Raw genomic sequence first — 22,374 nt, 5'->3', positions numbered from 1 at the left:
CAGACACACCTGGCACTGCCCATCTGGCCTGTGAGGCAAAAAGGTTGGGCACCACTGGTTTACACCAATTTGCTGGACTATTGCCAGTCTTCTATGAGTGTCCAAGTCCATAACTACCTTTCTACTAAAGCTAGAACTCTGTCTAGAAACTGATAGAGTAATTCCAAATGGAACAAACTGGTTGCAGAGCTACTCATTCTAATAAAAGAACATTTATTTGGCATAAAATGAAAAAAAATCACAAACAAGCTAAATGTTAAACAGCAGAATTCCCTCCTCCATGCTCCCCAGTCCCCAATGCAACAAGAAAACAGTTTGGTGAACCAAGCCCACAGCTCCACTATAGATTGTTTTGGTTAAGCTTTCCAAAGACTGCATCTAAGTTGCAAAAGTCTCCCTCTGTCAGCACGCCAGGCTTTAGCTAGATTTCATGCAATTTTCTGAAGGGGACATATCATTTTTACTTCAGTATCGTAAGCTCTGTTTCTCCCTCTTGAAGTTCTGTGCAGTTTCACAAGTACAGGTTTTGTTTGTTCGTTTTGTTTTGTAAACATATTATAGTACCTAAGCTATCAGCCAGTTAAACACAATAAGTCTTATCATACTTCAAAATGACAACATATTAATTAACCAGGGGTATTATTCCTTTTCTTCGGACACACAGTGCTCATTTCTACTTTTGTTTTGTCACCGTGTGCACTTAAAGAAAACACAGCCTGCCCTGATTCAGTTAAATAGCTACAAAACTCCTGTTATTATCAATGTTGTAGGTCTAAATATCTAATTAAATAGTCTAGAAGATTAATATTAAATACCTTTCAAAGGAGTCTCATTTCCTTTGTGTGCGTCTGGGAAGACATTCTCCTTACAATAGCTAATTTTAGAATTTACTAAATATTTTATGCAAGAAGTTATCTTTTCTTCCTGATAGAGGACTATTTGAAAGACTAAAGATTATATAAATCATGGTATACACATCCAATATACTACTATAATAGATTCAGTTCGTAAGACATCAACACTCACAATATTACAATGTGAAAGTAGTAAGTTAGTGCACATCATATTTCACTTTTTGGCATTTATATCAATATTTACTATTTGGGGAATTAGTTTTGTAACAATATTCTACTTCTGTAGCAATTTTGCATCAAGGTTTCCCAATACTCAACATTCTATTTTTAAGCAAATACCAATTTGCTTAGAAAATTTAACTTTTAGTCCCTAGGAGAACAGTACAGTCTTTAATTGATTTTTTAAAAATGTAGAAATCATTGTGTTATGAGATGAGTGAAAATCCAAACACATAATAGCAAATGAGTATTCCAGGTTTTGCTCATAATAGTTTACAAGTCTATGGTGAAATTAGCTTCTATTTAGAGCAGTTACAAAAAGTTATTGTTCAGCTTTCTAAATAACCATTTAGGGATCTAATCCAGTATTTTGCTCTGAAGGAAGTCATTCTTCTAAACATTTTAGTGATGGGAATCAAGGTATCCAAAAGCAATGATAATTGGAACTTGATTTGGATAGCAGTACCCTTCCTGCTCCTTGCATCCCATATCAAGTGCCCGTTAGTACTTTTTAACACTAAACAGAGAGGCTTCCTCTCTCAGTGTCCAGAGCCTATAGAAAATTATATCTACGCTTATAACATGCACTCTTCATTCAGAAGTATGGAGTAAATATAGATATTAAATATAAATAGAAATGGTCAAAAATTGCTCTTATTTATTTAATGTGGATTGCATAGAAAGTAATTTTCAGTTGGTCATTGTCACACAATTTGAGTCTTAGTAAACACAGATTATTTGAGGTGTGTATGTTTACAACACAATGCCATCAAAAGAGACACACTAAATACTATACACAACCAATTTTTTTCCAATAGATTTGTGCAATCACACTGAAGTCGACTGAATTGTACAGATATAGCAGATGCACACATTGGCTCTAGTGACTGTAATTTTTTTAAAGTAAAAATATTCCATTTCTAGATGCAATTTGTACCAGAAACTGATTAGGAATATATGGATTCCCAGTCACCCCCCCAAAAAGGCCTAATCCTGCATATGTCACTTGGAAGTTAGCAGATAGAGTAAGTTACAACTGCAGGACTTGGCTTAAACTATATCATCTTATTGCAAGTACTATTTTGTATTTTACATTAGGACATAAAAGCATAACTTCTATTACTTTTTCTAAACAGGCAGTAATTGCTATTTTGACATTAAAATTGATTAACAAAGTAGTAAGGCACCATTCTATTAAGCAGTTTTGTTTTCTGCTTTTATATAATTTTTAAAAAACATTGCATAGTAAAATAAATACCTTAATATTGATTATATTGTAAATATCTGTGTGTATACAAAGAGATATACTGAATGCTAAAATACTGCATTGCTCTTTACTAAATCTGGTGAATTTTACAGCAAAAGCTATACTTTTGATAGAAAATGCCTATTTTTGCTTTTATTAAAAATATTTTATAAATGTTTGGCATAGGCATTTTGAAGAATGTTCCAGTAGCCGAGAAAGTGCTTTTAAAAAAGAAGCCAGAGTTTCCCAAAAAATAAGTGCATTTTTCCTTGATTAGTTCCTTGAAGGCCACACCACATTGTAAAATTAGACCAACACTAATCTGCTAAGGCTTTGTTATGGTTTCAGAATGTAGAATGCTGTAGCTGGAGGAGGCAGCTAGCCTAATGACATAACATTTTTTCTTTGAATATGTCAATGAGTCTTGTAAGCAGATAAATTATAAAGATGTTTAACTTCTGGAATTTCTCTCGGTTTTTACAATGCATAACTATTCATATATTTTATTAAGACTTTGGCATGGTAATTAAGAATTCTGCATTTTTGTAACATCATGCTTCAGAAAGTTTTAAGTGCTTCAATTTAACAACACAAATACAATATTTTATCCAATAAATATCACTAGATCTTTTATATCTTCTTTGGATTTACATTCACACAAGAGCTTGCCAAAGGCAGGCTTGCAGTTTTCATACCCATAAGTTTAAGTGCCATTCTTTAAAATGCTGTTAATATCAGAAGTGTACCTAGCAGGATTTGCACCCTGGGCAAAACCATGTCGGACAGTGGGATGAGGTGGTGGTAGGGGATGAGTGTGCCACCCAGCACCAGGGTGAGTGTTGAGTATAGAGGGAGGAGTGAGGGCAGGAGTCTTACCTGTCCTGGGGAACTCAAGGTCCCTGGCTGCCGCAGTGCAGTGTTCCTGTGCCCCAGCTGTTGCTGGTAGTGGTGTAGGGTTGCTACTATTGCTACAGCATGGATTCCACTGGGGCTGCCATTCTGGCACCCCTCTGTGTTGGCACCAGGAGCTGGTGCCCTGCTAACCCTTTTTATGTTACTGGTTAATACATTTACAGGTCAACTGCTAGGAAATGGGCTTGATTCTTTAATACATTTCAAACACAGAGCTGCCATTAGTCTGCGCAAAAAACCCCCTCATGGCCCTGATTCTTCAATTAGATGCATCTGGGTGCGATTCACTACAGGGTCAGGACCATGGACCGTGTCTCAGAAACAAGTTGTTAGATACTAAAACGTAAAAAATAAAAGAATGTAATAGTAAACAATCATAGGTAAAAATTCAAATATGACTTTGTAAACATATAATAGAAAAAACAATTTGTTATGTACCAAATCCTACTCTAATGCTTCTCTGTGAGACTGAACAGATTGTAAGGCAGGGATCTGGATCTTCATGGTCACTTACACGGTCCCACTGTAGATATTTCTGTTCCTTTCTAAGAATCCCAGAGTTTCAAACGTAGGTCTTTGAGTTTCATGTTATAATCTCTTCACAGAGCTTCCTCCAGGATCATATCTTCCATGCCAACAAAGCTGGCAATTTATCCAATTTATTCTCTAACCTACATAACCACTACTTCTGATTTAACGAGTCACACAATATGAAACATAACCAGCAGTAAAGGATACCTTATAGACTCCAAGGAGCACACCGAGAAAGTCCAATAGCACTGAGGAGGTAGGGCAAAGAAGCTCTTCAAAACTAACTTTCGGGAGTCCAGCCGATAAAAATACATTCGTCCATCAAGTTCAGATCCAGAATCATAGTCCTTCTATAGTTTCCAATGGCTTTTTACATTTGTTTATCTCAGTCTATAAAACACACTAATTCAACCAAACACTTGCTGCTCATGTACAATATTTAAAAACAATTGTACAAATGTGTCAATCATCCAATGTCTTAAAATTATTGTTCTTCTATTAAGGGAAAACTCCTCAGATCTCTCCTGAATCCCTCTTAGGAGATAGCCTGGAGAGAGGATGCAGAGCTAGAACCTTGAGCAAAGTATGGCAGCCAATACACCCCACTTCTCTTGATCCGGCACAGACAGTGATGTAGCCTTGAGCTATCCAGTTCTGAGGACATGGATAACTGTGGCATAGTCGACTTCCAAAGAAAAGACTCAATATATAACAAAAAGCATAAGAATGTTACAAAACAAGGGAGCAGGACAATAAAAGGTACTTTTTGTTTATTTGTTTAAACACTTCTAAACTCTGACAATTTCTTTTTCTCTTTGTGGGATTTCCCCCTCTGTGTTGTGGCAATCCTTCCTCTGGCCAAAAAAGGCTAGAAATACTTGTTCTCCTTAGAGGCCCAGTATGCCCTCAGTAGCGTAGTAAATATATTTACTAGCTAACCTGTGGTCAAGAGAATTCTGGTTGATTTCTGAGCAGCAAATTCACATAGCTGGATAGTTTTTGAAGCATACAAAGAAAAGTTACAAGGGAACTTCACTTCATGAGCATTCCCAGGTGATGAGTTTTTATCCAGAACTCAAAATTGTATCTCATAGCTCAAATGGTAAAACCACAGCACCCAAAACTAGTAGTGGGTTTGCTCCTGCTTTTTCTGAATTCAAGGACCTATTCAGTTCACCAGTAAGAGAACCGCAACAATACGCTTACATAGGTATTGCCATATGTTGTCCTCTCAAAATGCTTTTTTATGACAGCCTACAGTTTAAGCAAACAAGGAAAAAAAGATAATCCTAAACAACTATAATTCATAAAACACTTTTGTAATAGAGATTCAGAAAATTACTCCAACCCACAAGTCAAATATGGAAATAATAATAAAAAAGCCATCTTTTAAATGATGTGGACATGAAAAGTAATTATAAAAATTAAAAACAGCAGTCATCTTGAGAAGGGCCTGAACTCACTTCACCTCGGTATAGGTGGAAGTGGTGGGGCACCTCTTTCCTTTCTTGCAGAGCTACCTAGGAAAGAAAGCAAGATTGTTGCATTCAGCAGGTTGTACTTGTTTCATGCAGAAGCTCACACCCAAGCTACTCATTAAAAGGTTTGTGGAGAACTACTAATTTAAAATACTTACCATATTTACTTGAATATGGTTGACATGGGGGTGGGGGGAAGCCCCTTGTTTACACCTGCATACAAGGAAACCTCACTAAATTCATTATCTATCATTAAACTGCTGCACAAAGCAGCATATGCTCAGCAATCAAAACCAACTATGAAGCTGATTAAATGCAGCCAACACTGAGCATGTCAATAAAATACATGGTCCATACCGGGCAAACATACTGATGGGAACTTTTTTTTTTTCGGTGGCACCCTACATGCAAGCCGCAGGCCCAGAAGCCTTAAGAGTTCAGATGCCCCCACCGCACTAGGGGAAAAGCTTGAAAGCAGCTCTCCATTGCCACAAAATTTTTTTTTTTTTTAAAAGGAAAATTTTTCATGTCCAAAGTCAAATCAGCCAAATCAATTCCAAATCCATGAGTCATTCAAGAACCATATGTGGCCCTACTACTGGCAAGCATCCTCCACCCCTGCCTGGGGTTTCAGATTCTTCCAAATCTTTTGGCGGGCATCCTATGTGCAGGCCCATGCCCAGAGGCTTGGTGTTCAAATGCCCTTGAGTTTTGCTTGCCCTTAGCCATATGGCCAGGAGCAAGCAGGGAGGAGTCAACTTTCCATAAAGTTGGTGTGTAGCCAAGATCATCTCACTGGAAGCTGGCCAGTGGGAAGCTAAGCATGAGACTCTTGTAGGGAGTCCTGTCTGCAAGCAGACAAGGGTGCAACCCACCTGGTTGGTTCCCATTGCCACAAAATTATTGGGAACCGATCAATTACCTGAATAAAAAAATATAGTAATATTCATTGCACACAATTCCTCTCAGCACTGACTCTCAGGCCGTGGGGAGCTGCTACACTGATTATATTTTGACTTCCTCTACACTCCCACAGCTGAGCTATGCCTTTCTTTCCCATTTCCAATTATTCCTGTTTCTTTACCAGCCTGAAATGTCTGGCAAATATAACCAAATGGGGTCCCAAACAGCTTACCCAAAATCTCAATGTTGCCCATAACAAATGATTAGTATGACCTTGCCCTTCAAGAGCTGGAGCTGGACCAGGCTGCCCTGTGCTTCATCTGCATATAATTTTTTGGAGGATCCCAGGACTTGTGACAAGAGCACCCAGTTCCAGTCGTAAGTGGGAAGGGGTGGGGTGGGGGCTAATCAGCACAAAGATCCTTTGTGGGGGACATATCTGGAGCCCAATGAACTATATGGTAAATCAGGAGCCTTTGGCTTTGGACTGATATTATGCATTGTTTGTACTCTCTATAAGTAAGTACAAAAGAGCTGCTTATTATTTTGTTTATGGAGTACCTGTGTTAAAACTTGCAGCAGTTTCAAAAGTGGTAAAAGGCACCACTTCTGGATTAACTAAGTCTATGGGTACCCATAAGAATTTGCCTATATGCAAAGTATTCTAGGCATGTTTATATTAAAATAAGTGTTTTCAAATTTGCTTCTCACTTCCATGTATTCAGGGAAAGCCCAGTCTGACTGACAGTAAGCAGCTGGGGAAGGAGCTACAGAGGGAAGGAGTTAGGGGCAGAGGGCAAGGGGGCCACCTGACCCTCCCAGATTTATTTTCTCTGCTGTAGCAAACCTCCAGTGATAAAATTCTATACCTGGAAAATGATAACAAATTTATAATTTTTCCATACATAGAATCCACTTATTAGGGGGTCATCTTATTTTCAAGTAAGTATGGTACTGTATACATTTTATTTTATTGATAGCATTGCATGGACTTTCTGGTTGAGTTATTTACCACTTACCTTCACTCTGCCATGTTAGTGCCTGGGGTGGCTGCTCAATTCATCTCAGCCATTAAATTCTTTTTGCTCATTAATACCAATTTTGACCTCCAAAATACTCCAGCTACCTTCGCTGAATTTAATAAGAATTGTACTTTCACACATAAGGTAGAAGGGCGAGTTCTAGGTTGGCTGACTGGCTTGTGCAGCCAGGAGTCGGCAGAAATCGGGGGACAGTAGTTGTAGCAGGATCTGCCTCTGAAGACAGCCATGGTGTCTCCTTGTGGCTGCACTAATTCTGTTCTCACACTCTGGCTTTCTCAGGATACTGCCCTATTTTACTGCCTAATTTTACAGTTTGATGTAAAATTTGATATTAACTTGGGAGGCTGACATCAGGATGACAGAGCGAGCCTTGGGTGTGTCACTCTGCCCTGATCTCATCATCATGGTCTGGCCTGATCATTTATTTCAGCTCTCTGAGCAAAGCTTCTTTTTTTATTGTTGGCCTCAGTGAATACCATATGTGTCTCTATTCCTGGGGCTTGTTTTTCCTCTAGCACCCTTCCTTTCTCAGGGCCCACTCCTTCTCTGATGCCCTCAGCTGGCTGTCCTCTTTTACAGTTCACTCTCTCTGACTATGCTATTCACTGGACTCCCAGCCCTACCCGAGTGCAAGCCACTAGACCCTGGCTGGAACTCAAACTACCGAGTGCCACATTGGCATCTCTTGTGGCTTTGTAGGGCTACTACCTTCTACAAATCTATCCTTAACAGTGCCCTCTCCCATGGGCACCCCTTTGTGGCCTCCCTTCTCTCCTACAGCCATGCTCATGCCTCACAGCCACAATGGTCAACATAAACAAAATGACCAACACTAAACTTAAACACCAGTCTTGGGTCTTTGGCCACCAACAGCAATTCCTACTTTCCTCTCAGCTGTCTCCCTCCGGCTCTCCAGGGTACCTTTGTTGCCTGGGGATTTCCCACCAGCAGCATCACCCTCAGGAGCTCCTCTCCTTGTAGTGCTTGAAGTCAGATTGCTGCCTTTGGCTCAGGAGCCAAGCTTTATACAGCTGTGTTCTAAGAGAAGCCAACTAGATACAGATACTACTTATTTCCAATTATTTTCAATTACTGTGTTTACCTGAATCCAAGATGACCTTGAATTTAAGATGACCCCATGCTTCCCCTGCCATAAGCCCCCTCCCCCACTGCATGATTCACTCTGGCCTAGGGCTCGCAGTGGATCAGCTCTGACTTCAGCCCTTAGTCTGGAGCAGAAGCCAGAGATGAACTTCAGACTGGTACTCAAAATTAGGACAAGACCTGCCCCCCAGTATTTATTGGGACAAAACCCCTCATCTTGGATTCAAATAAATACAGTACTGGAAGACATATTTCTTACTGAGAATGTTGCTCAATGAAGGTAGTTATTCCACTCTCATCACTGTACCACTTAAAGACCATAATTAGCAAAGAAATGCAAAATCAAAGCAAAAATTAACAAAACCCAACTTACTTCGGCTTTCATTCCTTGCCAGTTTACTGGGATAACTTTTAGCCATTGGTACATATGGCTCTGGAGGGGGCAAGTCAGATATTGGATGGAAAGAAAATCTGCTTTCCCACTCATCTGGAGAGAAAAAAAAAACTTTTTAATCTTCTGCCAGTCACAGAATAGTTATATAAAAATGTACAATCATCATGAAAGGTTCTAGTTGAAAATCTGTTTTGGATAGAATAAGAATTAATAACCATTGTGGTAAAATTCAATGTAAAAAAAAAAAGTATACAACTTATGCAAGATGTATAAAAACACAGAATTCATATTCATTGACTACCTAGATAATATGTTGATACCCTTATTTATATTACAGGACCACAATAATATGTTAAGAGTAAAAAGAGCTGATATGTTTTGCTACCAAAATAATGGAAAGAATAATCTGCATTTTGTCATTTTATCTGAATACAGGTGCACTAGGGTGCACTTGTAGCTTTAACTATGTCTTTTCCTGCCTTTTGATCACTTCAGCATGTTGCAATGACAACAGTCTTATCATGTTGTTTTTTGTACTGAGTAAGAGAGCAATGATCTGAATAAATTTCACCAGCAGCTCATGGCAGAATCATTTGTTCTGGAACCCAGTTTTGCATTGCTTATATAAGGAAAACTCCCACTGATTGAACATAAAGAGTGTTCAAAAGGATTGTTTAAAATCCTTTTCTACTTGCTTTAACACGTATACCATTTATCCCAATTGTTCAATAGGTACTATTTAAATAAGAATTATCAAAAAAAAAAATTAAAATTCCAAACATAGGCCTAACTATTCCTTCCTTTCTCTGTTGTTCAGCATTTAGTTTCTCCTGATTTCATTATGCAAGTAGTTGAGCCTTCCAAACAGTTTCATGGGAGAGAGAACCTGAATTAACATAAATACTAAGAAAATAGATTCTTCAGGTCTTACATCATACACAAAGAAGCAAAAAAAAGGGCAAATACGTTTCCTTTTTTAGTTTACTTTTGAAGAGTTATTTCTGTTGCCTAGTGCTTAAATCAAACCCTACTCAACTGCTGGTTTGATCATATCAGTATCATTGACTGTATGTGTCTGGTTTCTGCAGATAGCATTTACCTAATTCCCAAACAGGTAGGTCTGCCCTGGACTCAAATTATACTTGTGTCAATCAGGAATACCCCTAGAAAAGACTGCTGAGAGTTCAAAATTAGGACCAAAGTATCATTTTACACCTAGGTCCGTGGGCCAAATTCTCAAATATTTATTTAGTTTTTATTTAGGCAGAGGTCCCGAGAAGCACAGCTCACCTTCACATGACGAGTCCTGGAACCCATTTCTGATTGTTGATGAGGGTGGAGGTGGTGGTAGAGGAGCTCCAGAGCCAGGTCTGTCAGGAGGAAGTGGAGGCCTTACTCCACCTCTCTGGGTTTCTAATCCTGCTCTGGAAGGTAATTGTGGAGTAGCAGGCAATGCCCGTGAAGTGCTATTGTTTCTGCTTAAAGGAGGAGGAGGCGGAAGTGGTCCTGGATCAAGAGAGAAAGAAACAAATATATACCATATTGTGTATAACATTCCATTATTCTCAGAGTGTTTATTGCCTTGTATCACTGCCTCTGACTAACAAATAAGACAGAGGTTATTGGGTGGATGCCAGAAGTAGGACATGGGTCCAGTTTGCCCTTTTAGTCAAAGGGAAGAATCAGGATGCAGTAATGCAGTCTTTCAAAATTATTTTCCTGATTCACCATCTCTTGAAAGCATGGCTCCTCTGCAGACGTGCAGGTTACTTACTGCTCATGTATAAAGCTCATCTTTGTATACCTTCCTCTGCAATGGTAGTTCCCTTATACCATCTTAAAGCAGCTCTCAAGCCCCTCAAACTTATGCTGACTACAGAGTTGAAGCTACAACTAAGCATCAATATAATGTAAGAGAATCTGGTTCATGCCACATTCCTTCAAGCCAGACCTTAAGTAAGGATCCTCCTTGCAGTAGTGTGATCCACTCAGGGTGTCGGGAATAAATCCTACTAGTGGTGTGGGGTAAAGTAAAATTCAATCCAATTGCAGAAGTTTTAAGCAGTGTAGCATCAGTTCTCTTGCTTATACAAATATTTGCTATGTGCCATGTTCTGCTGTAGTTGGAGTATATCCATCTACCTCTAAATTGGAAACAGATCTCACGCACAGACTGTAACATTTCCAATACTGGTGCATTCGAATAACTGGCAAAATAAAATGCCAGGATCCAACATAAAAGGCCTCCCACACATTGTGGGACAATTGGGAGATTTGAGATTCTATTTATTATTTTTTATTAAGCATTCCTCCATCCTGATCAAATCTAGTCACAGATATATATATATATTTTAAGATCAGCAGATATTGCAGTGCTGTCAGAAAACATGAAAAAAGTTGCAAGAAATTCCTTGATTTTGTGGTTTGCATTTATGAGGTACTGCAGCTTGCATTCCTGGAATGATGCTTGATTAGTGAGGGCTCATTTAATATCTTTCCGAATATTTCTCTTTTTTATCTAACATTGTCATACTGCAGAGTTGCATTAAAAGAAATACAACCACCATTTCCCTCTACTTCCTATATGATCAAGAAAATCACTATTAGCAGTCTGTGCTGATCTCTGAACAAGGGAGCCCTACAAAACACACTGGAAAAGTGGAGACAGAGTTTATACGGAAAGAAATTAAGGTAGCTGTCTGAATAAGCACAGCCACCCTCTGAAACTTTGATCCATCCTATGAATGATGACTGGGCTGGTATTACATGAGGACAGTTCACCCCTCCGTGAAACTACAAAGGAGCATTTCTGTGGCCAGCCTGGGATTGTTTGGCAGCAAAGCTACCACAGGTGTTACATTGTCAGGGACCTGTGTTGTTGCCTGGGTTGTTAAAAGCTGGAAGGCTGCCTATAGATGGATGTAGTCTTTGATAGATCTCTTAAGGTTCATGTAAGGCACACATATGTTTAGGGGCAGAAGCACTAGTTATTTCACACAGAATAGGGTAAGGTCAGGGTAACAGCAACCCCTATGGTCATAAATGAATGCGAAGTGTATTATAAAATATCACCATGGTTTATTTAGGCAGAAAAAGTGTCATTATGTTTAACTGCTGTTGGATACATTTCTTATTACAATAATTAGTATGCAGATGGCTGAATTCTGCAAACTTTTATTCATGTGAAAGCTGCCCTAAACTGTACTAATTTTCAGGAGAAAAGAGTCTCACCTAATTGGACCCCAAGGTAAAAGGAGTTTTCTGTACCAGAGAACGTAGTGGAGAAATACAATTTTGTAACCACTATTAACTACAACAATAATAATGAATATACAAAGACTTTATTTTTTTACACTGTTAAAATATAAGTTTGGTGGGATGGTCTTTGTAATCAGTCTAAGTGCAGAAAGGTATGTAGTAGTAACAAAAAGACCCATTTTCTGGGAAAGTAACTGCTGAACAAAGGTTGTGACAGTTAATTCAAGTTTGTCTGTTTACTTCTAAGGGGGCATGCCCAATGTTGGTGAAACAGAAAGTTGATTACTCTTTTTCTGTGAAAGAAAAACTACAATTTGTTAATATTAATTGGCATTTGGTACTATGCACCAGTTTCTATGGCAAAACATTTTAATCTATTTAAATCTACAGCCCATATTATGCTGGGATAATCATGAAGTAAACTGAAGTTATTCAAAGTACTTTATTTATTTCACAACAACACTTGTAACAATACAATTATTTCAGCCACTATGAGTGTGGTCCATTCAGCTGAAATCATATAAATTGCCTTACCTGATCTGCTAGGTGGATCTCTTATGGGAGGAGGTGGTCTCTCAGTTGGAGGGGGAGGAAGAGGACAAGAACGACCAGCCCCTGGCAAACTGGGTGAAGAAAGAGAACCTAGAGATAAATTCCTTTGCGGAAGCCGTGGCATTTCATCATTTCCACTGGAAGTGGGTGGAACTGGAGGTGGGCCTGGTCGGCTAGGAGGTGGTGGGGGAGCCTGTGACACAAGGGATGGTCGAGGTGTGGAAGGAACGGGAGGTTTATTATTCTGAGGTGGAGGAGGTGGTAAGGAACTTTCCCTGTTGAGGAGTGGCCTGTTTCCTGTTGGAGGTGGTGGTGGTGGTGATGGCTTGTCATCTGTTGACCTGCTAGGTGTAGGAGGAAGGGGAGGCCGGTTAGGGGATGAGGAACTTGAAGTTGACTGGCGAACAGATCCTCCAAATCCTGCATTTCGGTTTCCTAGGAAAGGTGGAGGAGTAGGTACTGTATTGCTTTGCCTGTTTAATCCTGGAACAGGAGGGGACCCTCTGTTGTGTAGACCTGACGGAATGGGTCTTGGAGTATTGGGCACTGGAGGGGGTCCCATGTCATGTTTGGAACTAAAATCAGGTCTTGGAGGAGGCATTCGGTTTCTTTGTGGTTCAGGAGCAGCAGTTCTTGGCCCTGAAGGTGGTGGTCCTGGGAATCGCCCTGCACCCCCTGGAGGTAAAAAGGGCTTGGCAGATGTTGTTCTTCCTCCTGGTGGTAGTATTGGTGGTCTGCTTCCTCCAGAATCTGAGAATAAAAGACAGGCAAAGGCTAGTCACACTTGAGTGAACTGGTCAAGCGGCAACAGATAGTAAATAACTAAGAATTATACAACGTATTTTCACAATAGGTGAATCTTGAAGTCCTTGCTTCATGGGAATTTATCTTGAGTAAGAAATGAATAAGTAGTGACTGAAGTCTTCAGGATTTTGCCAAGCTGATAGTTTAATAAATGTGTGGCAGCAACTCCAGAGTAACTGTTGTTTTACCATGGGAAGACTTCAAGGAGAGGACTATTTTTGATAGACTAAAACCATCACAGACTACTGCAAATTTTATAAATATTTATGCTGCCTTGATGCAAATGTTGATCAAGTGCATGAGAAGAAAGAGGTTTTCTTTGGAGAAACCTTCTTCGAGATTTTCAATCATTGGCAAACTGATCTTAAAAGTAATCAATATTTGACAGAACTCAGCAAAAGAAACAGAATAGAAACATAGGGCAAAATGGATTCTCTTTTTTTCCCTTTTTAATTCTCATTTTCTATTGGTTTGTTTGTGTATTCTCCAGAGAAACACAGCCTTGCTGTTGAAGAAACACTGGCCTGTGATGCCAAGAACATTTGGATTAAGATGTCCCAAAATAGGCCATGACACAAGAGATAACACCAGCTCTCCAGCACTGTGTCATATCAACATGTGCTGAAAGATTAGTGTAGATCTATAATATGTACGGCAATTTAATAGTGCTTTATAAACATTAGAGCCCAGTTCTTCCTCAACCAGTGCCAATTAGTGCATCCTCAGTTCGATAAATATTTCCAGTCACAGAATGTTTGTTCATGGGAAAGAATTCTCACTGTTGCTCCTTTTGAAAGCAGTGAAATATAGATGAAAGCAACCCCAGTTAGGACATACTGCAGATGACAGCTTACATACCAGCCTGCTGGGATACTTACCTCATTCCCTAACTGGATAATTATGTCTCTCTGGAGTTGAAGTGCACTGTCCATTTTGGGAGTAGATCTGCTTCCCTTGTGTTTAACAGAGTTCTAATTTGGAATTCTTTTGAAGTCACACATTGAAAGTATGCAGACATGGAAGAGGGCCTTTATTACTGTACTCAGCTGTTGGCATCTTGCCTCAGATTTTAATTTTTCAGTTAATATCTTGGGGGTGGGGGAAGGAAGGAGTCTTAACTTCCCCCACAAAATACCTCAAACAACTAGCACTAAATATGAAGCACCCAAAATCAAATTTAAAGCTGAAATTGTTTTGCTAACACCCTGCCTCACACCCAAGGGATGGGCTCAAATACTTAGAAAGTCTGAAAGACTGAGGTACAAGAGTGACCATACATTTTCTTTCAAGTTTACTCACTTGAAAGTTTAAAGTTAAACTTTCACTGTTATTTCAGTTGTCTTTTTGTTTAAGTGGATTTGGAGGAACTACCTGAGCCAACAGGTTTTGCATAGAGGTTTAAGTAATATCATGGCTGAGAAAAACATTGTTATTCTTATTGAATTCATCAAGAATCTGGGAAATCTGCCTTACCAGTATCTCGATTCGCTGCAGATCTGAGCTTTGGCATTCCTGATTGAAACAGCCCTCCTAAACCAGGTGGCCCACCTCCTCCATAGCCACTACCACCCCCACCACCGCCACCTCCTCCACCACCGCCTCCTCCAAAACTGCTGCTGCCGCCACCGCCGCCACCAGAGCCTTTGGGTTCTGTTGAAATAAAAAACAGAAGATTTAAACATAGTCAGTGTGTTTGACTAGGTCCTCTCTTTCCTTTTATCACCTTGGACTAAAGGACTGTGAAACAGACACCAAGTAGAACCTGGGACTAGAATAAACTGGAGCTATGAGAATTCCACATGATTTTCATTCACACCTTCATGTTTGTCTTGTTTCTTTGTGGTTTTCATGCCTAATCCTTCTCCAGCTTGTGTTAATAAGCAAGTTGAGGGGTAAGAGATGTCCTTCCTGTCAATGGTCTGTGAAGTTTTAAGTTGCTGAATGTGCCCAAACCTCAATGGCAGTGATATTGCCGCCATAAACACTTATTTAAGCAAGGCCCATCTAGAAAAAGGAGTTTTGCAGCTTTCCTTTTTTCTCCAGGCCTAGAAAAGCTCTGACTGACAGAAATGGTTTTATTATTTAAAGACTCTTTTATCTGTTGTTCATATGAGTAGTATCATTGAAATGGCACATGGGAGTGTTTTCTCTGAAGTAGTTCCTGTGAAACCTGGTCCAGTGAATGAAGACATACCTGGCGGTCAGAAGAGCAGGATTCTAGTTTTTGCTGTGCTGCTGACTTACTGGGTGACGTTGGCCAAGTCATTTCTCTGTATCTCTTTGGAAAGGTGGGTAAATATAGTTTCATAGTTTCATAGTTGGTAGGGTCAGAAGGGACCCGAGTAGATCACCTAGTCCGACCCCCTGCCATGGCAGGAAACAATACTGGGGTCAAACAACCCCAGCAAGATGTTCATCCAACCTCCTCTTAAAAACCCCCAGGGTAGGAGCCAGGACTACCTCTCTTGAAAGTTGGTTCCAGATCCAAGCTGCCCTGACCATGAAGTAGTGCTTCCTGATATCTAGCTTAACCCTGACCGTGAAGTAGTGCTTCCTGATATCTAGCCTAATTGTTATATAATTGTTCCTTTTTTTTTAAATTAAAGTATTTTTATAGCTGTGGATCAAAAGCATTATTATGTGGTCCCTCCCATGGAGAAAGAAGTATTATGTGGAAATGCTCAGTTATACCTCTCTTCTTTGTTCATTACTCTAGGCTAGATTCAACTTTGATTCATGTAGGTTGTAGCCTGCTGCATATTTTTACCCCACGGTCAGATTGGTACAGACCTTCCTCTGCAGCTGGGGTGGGGGCAGTGGCCCTCTACCTGGGTTCTCTTGAGCATATATTGAAAACCTTTTATAGAACAGATCATTGGCTTCCACAGTTTCCCTGGTTTACTTACAGCAGGTTAGGGTATTAGGTCTGTGTTGTGTCAGGATTGATGGTAATATGGACTGTATAGGATTATTTGGATAGGAATGATCCTGCCTCAGGCAGGGCATTGGACTAGATGACCTCTGGAGGTCCCTTCCAGCCCTACTTCTCTATGATTCTGGAGCTGATCCTTTTTCACTATAAATTATTAATTCATATTATCAAGCAAATAGACCACATCACATTTAATTTTGCTGCTTCATCTTTCTTTAATCCCCTTGCTTGCCTTGCTATGGCAGATCCAAAACACCTACTTAGCCAAATGAAACATTTGCTAAATGCTAGATTTTCTTTGCTTGGTTTCCCTGGTTCTCTTTTAAAAGATCTGTCCTTTCAGTGATGCAGTGTCCCCCTCATCACTTTTTCTGAACATCCAGGCTTAAAATGTGCTAGGCTAGGTCTGCTTGGATTCCTAATATCACTGCTACTCCCAAAATCTGGTTTGAGCCACCCACCGGTGTGATGAGCATCTTCCAGCACAGCATAGTCAATCACTGGGAAACTGACACACCAAGCTTTACTATTCTTGGTTCTCTTTACCTTCCAGTGTTCTGGGTAGCTAAACTTTTCCAGTCCTCTCTGCATCTGCCAAGTAGTCTCTTGAAGCACTGTAACCACTTGGCTGGATAGAGACACTGCTCTGGTACAGGTAGCTATGCTGAGCTGCTGCAGTGCTTCAAAATGCTATCTAACAGACTGAGCAACCACGTTTTTCCGTCTCCAGACTGAAAAGGAATACTGGCTGTAGCTGAATCACCCCAGAATGGTGTACTTGTATGCTTCTAAGGAGCATCGCCGCTAAGGAGCATCTCTTGGTTAAGCAGAGGTTCTGGGTTTTAGTTATGGTGATATTTAAAGAGATACTGAAATCTAGTCATAAACAAGAATGTCTGAACAGTAGCCTATCTTAACAAAAATATGCTTTAGCCCCAGTACATGAGTGGTGAGGGTACTTGCCCAAGAAGCAAGAGGCCTGGGTTTGAGGGCCCTGACCTACAGAAGATTTGAACTGCGACTTTCTAGCACAGCGCTCTAAGTACCACACAAAAAAGATCAGGCATTATCCAAACATTATATTGGTTTTTTTGAAGCTGTTCCCCACCAGCCAAGAGAGGAAGATAGAAAAGAAAAAAGAACACAAGCTCAAGGGTGCATGGCTGTTGCCCTGGAAAGGAGCAGTGGGTCCTGAGTTCTAGCCTGCTCCCAAAAGAGAAGAAGTTTCTTCACTGCACTGCTCTTCATCCATTTTATCCAATGACTGTTAAATCCAGAATAAGTTCATATGTGTCTGGCTGTCAGGTAGCCTACTGCACATGCTTAGTCTGCATCTGTATTAGCTTATAAATCCATAGTGCAGAGACAGGGTCAAAAACATCCAGGTATGCAACTAGAAAGCTGGCATTTAGGTGCACAAATGGTTATAGAATTCTACCCATATTGCATTCAATCCCATCATGCTTTTTTTGCTAAAAAAACATTAAATCTCTGTACTGGAGGAGGTTTTCCCTCCGCCTCCATCGCTAGAGTGCTTCAGTAGTTTTAAGCCTGCATTCAGCAAGCTGCAACTTGGGACTGTTTTTTTGTCATCATTTATTAATTCATGCAAACAAGAATGAAGACCATCATACTTGCTATATACAGTCTTACTATTCACTTCAATGGTGGGCAGAAAAATAAACATGGTATTGTTCTTTAAAATAGCCTTACTAGAGTTACTGTACAAATGGATACAAAAATGTTATAAATCATAATTGATATTTCAAGTGACAAAAGCTATGCATGGCTATAGCAAATCTCTACTTATATAACTTTTGCAAGGTTTTATTTGACCAGTTTCTTATACAACTCTTTGCTGATGATAAAACAACTATGTTTCTGTATACTAAATTCCTGATACATTAACTACTTAATATTTACAGGATAATACTTACTGTCTAGGACTGGGGCACTTCTGTCATTAGTAACAGTTTTCTTTAGCTTTTTTCCTTTGCTAATATCATTCAAAAGAGCATTCCGCCCTGCTTGTTCAGACCTGTTTAAGGCTGGCTTTTCAGTATTTGCCTGTAAAGTAAAATTACAAATAAAAGAAGTGAAAAAAAACCTTAGAACTAACAGCAAAGGCCCACTGGAAAACAGGAGGCAACTGGCCCCTCAATTTTTAACTGAATAGGAATAAAATACATTTCCCTCTTATAGCAAAGTGCTAAGAGTAGTTAGCATTGCCATTACAGATTCTTCTAAAATCTATTTCTATTTCAACCCATCCTTCATTCCAGAAGATAGGTTACTTACCTAAAACCATTTTTGATTTCTATCTAATGCTCTGAATTGTATTTGACAAATTTGAAGCCAAGACAAATCTGTGTCAAATTGATTTTGGGGGACTGAACAAGAGCAAGTTGCCCACATAATCTGTCTACACAAAAAGATTCTGAAACCTCTGATATCCAAATGTTGGATATTAAGAAGGGAGCTAATTTTTGGCTACTGTTTTCTCTCTGTTAAATTTGTTTGAAAATGTTGATCAACTTCAAATATCACAGGCTTTTTTGATTCCCAATAAAAGTGTTAGATTCACAAACTCGGCTATATCTTCTGGGTTTTTTTGTAACGTGTGCATCGCCACCTCAGTATTCAAGGAAAGTAACAAATTCAGAAGTTGGGAAAAATATTTTGTATGAAATATAAAAATATGTAAAATTCTAAAACAAAGACTTCCAACCAAAGGAAAACAAATATTACGAGTTGGGGCTGACTTGGTTTAATTAGGCTTCCCTTCTTTGATGCTATTTCCTTAACTGCAGTTTAGCAGAAAAAGGCCTTCTCAATTTTTTGTTTTTTTGTTTTAAGACTGAATGACTTTCCTGACTCGTGTGAGGAATATGGAATTCTTCTAGGAAATGGTGAAAGTTGACCTTGAGAGACCCTGCAGGACCTTGGTGTGGGATGAGTTTCTCTAGCTGCACAAAGAGGAAGTGAAGTGGGGACAAATAAGGCTATTGTTCAATGAATAAAACAAGCACTTTCTTGACCAGTGGTTCTAACCTTCGCCAGATAGTGCCCCCATAGGTGGTGACAGATGTGAAGGCCCCACTTTAACTCATGGAGCTTTATATGAAGTGCCATGAGTCAGAGTGCTCCCCCCCACAACCCAACAACCATTTGCCTGTTGGGTCAGTGGGGGGAGGAAAGGTGGGGGAGAAGCGAGCTCCACTGCCTGCATGCAGTCTCTCTCCCCTAGCCCTGCTCCCCCCTGCTCCCAGCTCTGGTGCTGTCTGTAGAGAGAGAGGTTGGAGAAGGGAGGGGAAATTAGCAGCAGGCTGGGGTTTGCCAGGCCTGAGCTGGAGGGAGGGGCCTGAGGGAGAATCCATGAGGTGGGGGGCTCCAATCAGGGGCTGCGAAGCACAGGGGCCCCTGGGGTGGCGTGCATTATCCCAGCACCCGATCACACAAGGGAATAGAAGATCCCTAAGGTGCTTCAGTGGATTGCCTTCATCTGATCCCTCATTTGATAAGGGCTAACTTGTCATGTGATTGGCCACTTTTAAAACACTCTGCAGCTGTGCACGTGTCACAGCATGGCTGTAGGGCACTTTCAGGGGGCCAATCACATGAAAAAATGTAACTTATGTTTGGTCCCCTTGTTACAAAAGTGGAGAGATTCTGAATCCCTCTCCCACCTGCTATTAAAAGGTAAGGTGATGATCACCACCTCCTGAAACATGGGTGGGTCCTCAGCTTGAGAACCCATACACTAAACTAAATGACTTTGGATGGATGAAACAAGTGGAGGCACCTCAGGGATGGACACTATTGCTGTCGATGAGTAGTGGTAACAGTGGTACTTATGCTTTATTCCTGAAAGATAAAGAAAACTGCATTCTCCAGGCATCATGGAGGATCCAAAGCTCATGGTCTCTGCTTGACCCTTTAAATATTATAAAAGTTGTAAAATATACATGTTTAGCATGTGGATTGGTTTAGCCTGTGAGTATTTCTAAACTCTTTCCTGTGATCCTACAGTCTTAAAATGAAACTTACCAATGCTAATGTTGGGGGAGGGGGCGGAGCTGGAGGAGGAGGGACAGGCATGGTCTAAAGTCCAACTTTTCCTGAATTTATGGTGTAATCTGTCAGAAAAAAAGGGGAAAAGTATTGTAACAAATCCATAACTTTGGGAAGTACTTTACCTGCTCCACAAACCATGTGTTTACCCAGCAGATGCATCTGCAACATCTTCCCAATACATACCAGTGTTTGAAGAATGCTATGCTTGTTTCCCTCCCCCGACCTGATGAAAAGTGCCTTGCATCTGAAACGTATCTAACTTCATCTCAACTATGCAGTTGGCCCAAAAAAAGAGATTACCCCCCAAAAATTCTTACCCCTGCATAATTCCTGGACAGCTACAACATCACCTTTACACTACCATCTTTGAAGAACATACTTTTTAAACTCTTGGAAAAGAAACGTGCAGATTAATGCAGTGGTGACATACGTAAACTGGGGGCTACACAGAAGATCTCAGTGGATTACAACTATGATAATTTCAGCTGAGACCAGGAAAGATGTAATTTTAAAAAGCCATACCATGATTATTTTTTTGCCCACCACCAACAAGCAGTGAACAGTAAGGCCCATCCACAAACACAAACACAGGTGGATTTAGCTACAAACTTCCTACTCTGCACCACGCAATAGGATGATAGACACTTTAGGAATATGCAGTAATAAATAATGCTTATGAAAAACTCACGTTGCATCCAGTGAGATTTTTTTTTCCTGACTGCAAGGTGAAGTCTCAGTGATAGCATCCCAACTCTACTAGCCTCATTTTAAAAAGGCACCATTTCTATCATCTCTTTTAAATTCTTGCTTTGACAAGGCATAGTCTTTTAACCAGAGTCATTTAAACACCAGAATTTTCAGAAGCTGTAATACACACCATCTTGAATTTTACCAAGGAAGAGAGCAAAACATGACACTTATCCCTGCATAAGAACCATGTACAACTCCACCACCCCAAAAGCAGCTCCAAGAAAGAACTGTGCTTCTTCCCTGGTCTCCTTTTTCATCCCAAAGGCATCTGATCATAAGAAAAACATCTGAGCGAAATCAGCTAAGTACATGTTGAGTTACATGCAAAAAGAACTCCTGCTGTGTCATTCCTGGTCTGAATTTTTTTTTCTTTTTTAGTGATTAAATGTAAAATTTTCATCCTTGGCTTGCTTCAGAAACCTCTTGGAGGTTAAAATATTAAGTCAGATGTGAGAAACCAAATTGGATGGGTATTTTTAGTCAAAAGTGCTTACACTGTTGCACCGCTACCTTACCTATGGTTAGGGTGCTAGGCTTTCTCGTTGGGTGACAGAATTGACTGTGTAGTTTTACTAATAGGTTACACAATAGATTTGTATAGTAAGGCTTGGATAAGGATGATCCTGCATCTTTTGGGGGTTGGACTAGATGACCTCTGAAAGTCTCTTCTAGTCCTACTTTTCTATGAGTTTAGGATTATAGGTGGTATTTTGTCCCCTGCCACATACTACAACTTTTCTATTTGTTCTTTTTCCATTCTAAAGAATTATGGGTGTTGAGAACACTGGCTGTGTTCAGAATTGCTTTAGCTTTAAGTTGCCTTTAATATTAGCCATATCCAACTATGGCCAGAAGACCCTTAGAACGGTACAGAGAATGAAATGAAAATATGAAGGGTGCTGGTAGTGTAAAAGAAATGTCATCTCCAGAAATGCCTTCTTTTCTTTGAATCAGAGTCAGGAGGGACCTAAAGGGTCATGAGTTTTGACCTCATACTTGAATGTAGGAATTAGCCAGAAATTGCAGCCAGGTGTCCTGCATGGCAGGTGAAAATTCTATCACTGAATCACCAACCTTGAAGAAGCCTGTTAATTTCCTCTACAAAGTGCTGCTCTCAATTGGAGAACACCTGAAGTTGTCTACTCCACTTTAAAAGAGATGATAGAAATGGTGCCTTTTTAAAATGAGGCTAGTAGAGTTGGGATGCTATCACTGAGACTTCACCTCCAATCCTTTTTCAGATATGTGGGGAGCCGGAGGAAAAGCAAGGGCAACGTTGGACCCCTGCTAAACCAAATGGGTCAACTGATAACTGATACC

At 40.1% G+C, this 22,374-nt stretch overlaps 1 protein-coding gene across 4 annotated transcripts in view; it reads right to left on the bottom strand.

Annotated features, from left to right (window-relative positions):
* Nucleotides 1–1,330: 1,330 nt before the first annotated feature.
* WIPF1 (WAS/WASL interacting protein family member 1) overlaps nt 1,331–22,374 on the bottom strand; it is an 84,544-nt gene continuing 63,500 nt past the window's right edge. For all 4 annotated transcript variants that reach the window (XM_019554230.1, XM_019554232.1, XM_019554231.1 and 1 more), the window contains 7 exons: nt 20,278–20,366; nt 18,168–18,297; nt 14,772–14,948; nt 12,477–13,244; nt 9,975–10,190; nt 8,664–8,777; nt 1,331–5,282 (listed from right to left, as the gene is read on the bottom strand). In XM_019554230.1, coding sequence (XP_019409775.1) covers nt 5,227–5,282; nt 8,664–8,777; nt 9,975–10,190; nt 12,477–13,244; nt 14,772–14,948; nt 18,168–18,297; nt 20,278–20,328 — 1,512 coding nt within the window. In that variant the 5' untranslated portion in view covers nt 20,329–20,366 and the 3' untranslated portion in view covers nt 1,331–5,226. The remainder of the gene's footprint in view (nt 5,283–8,663; nt 8,778–9,974; nt 10,191–12,476; nt 13,245–14,771; nt 14,949–18,167; nt 18,298–20,277; nt 20,367–22,374) is intronic.

The sequence above is a fragment of the Crocodylus porosus genome, unplaced genomic scaffold (genome assembly GCF_001723895.1).
Source record: "Crocodylus porosus isolate Cpor-Errol unplaced genomic scaffold, CroPor_comp1, whole genome shotgun sequence".
In the NCBI taxonomy this organism is placed as follows: domain Eukaryota; kingdom Metazoa; phylum Chordata; order Crocodylia; family Crocodylidae; genus Crocodylus; species Crocodylus porosus.
Note: the sequence above shows the minus strand (reverse complement) of the source record. Positions and strands in the feature narration are given on the sequence as shown.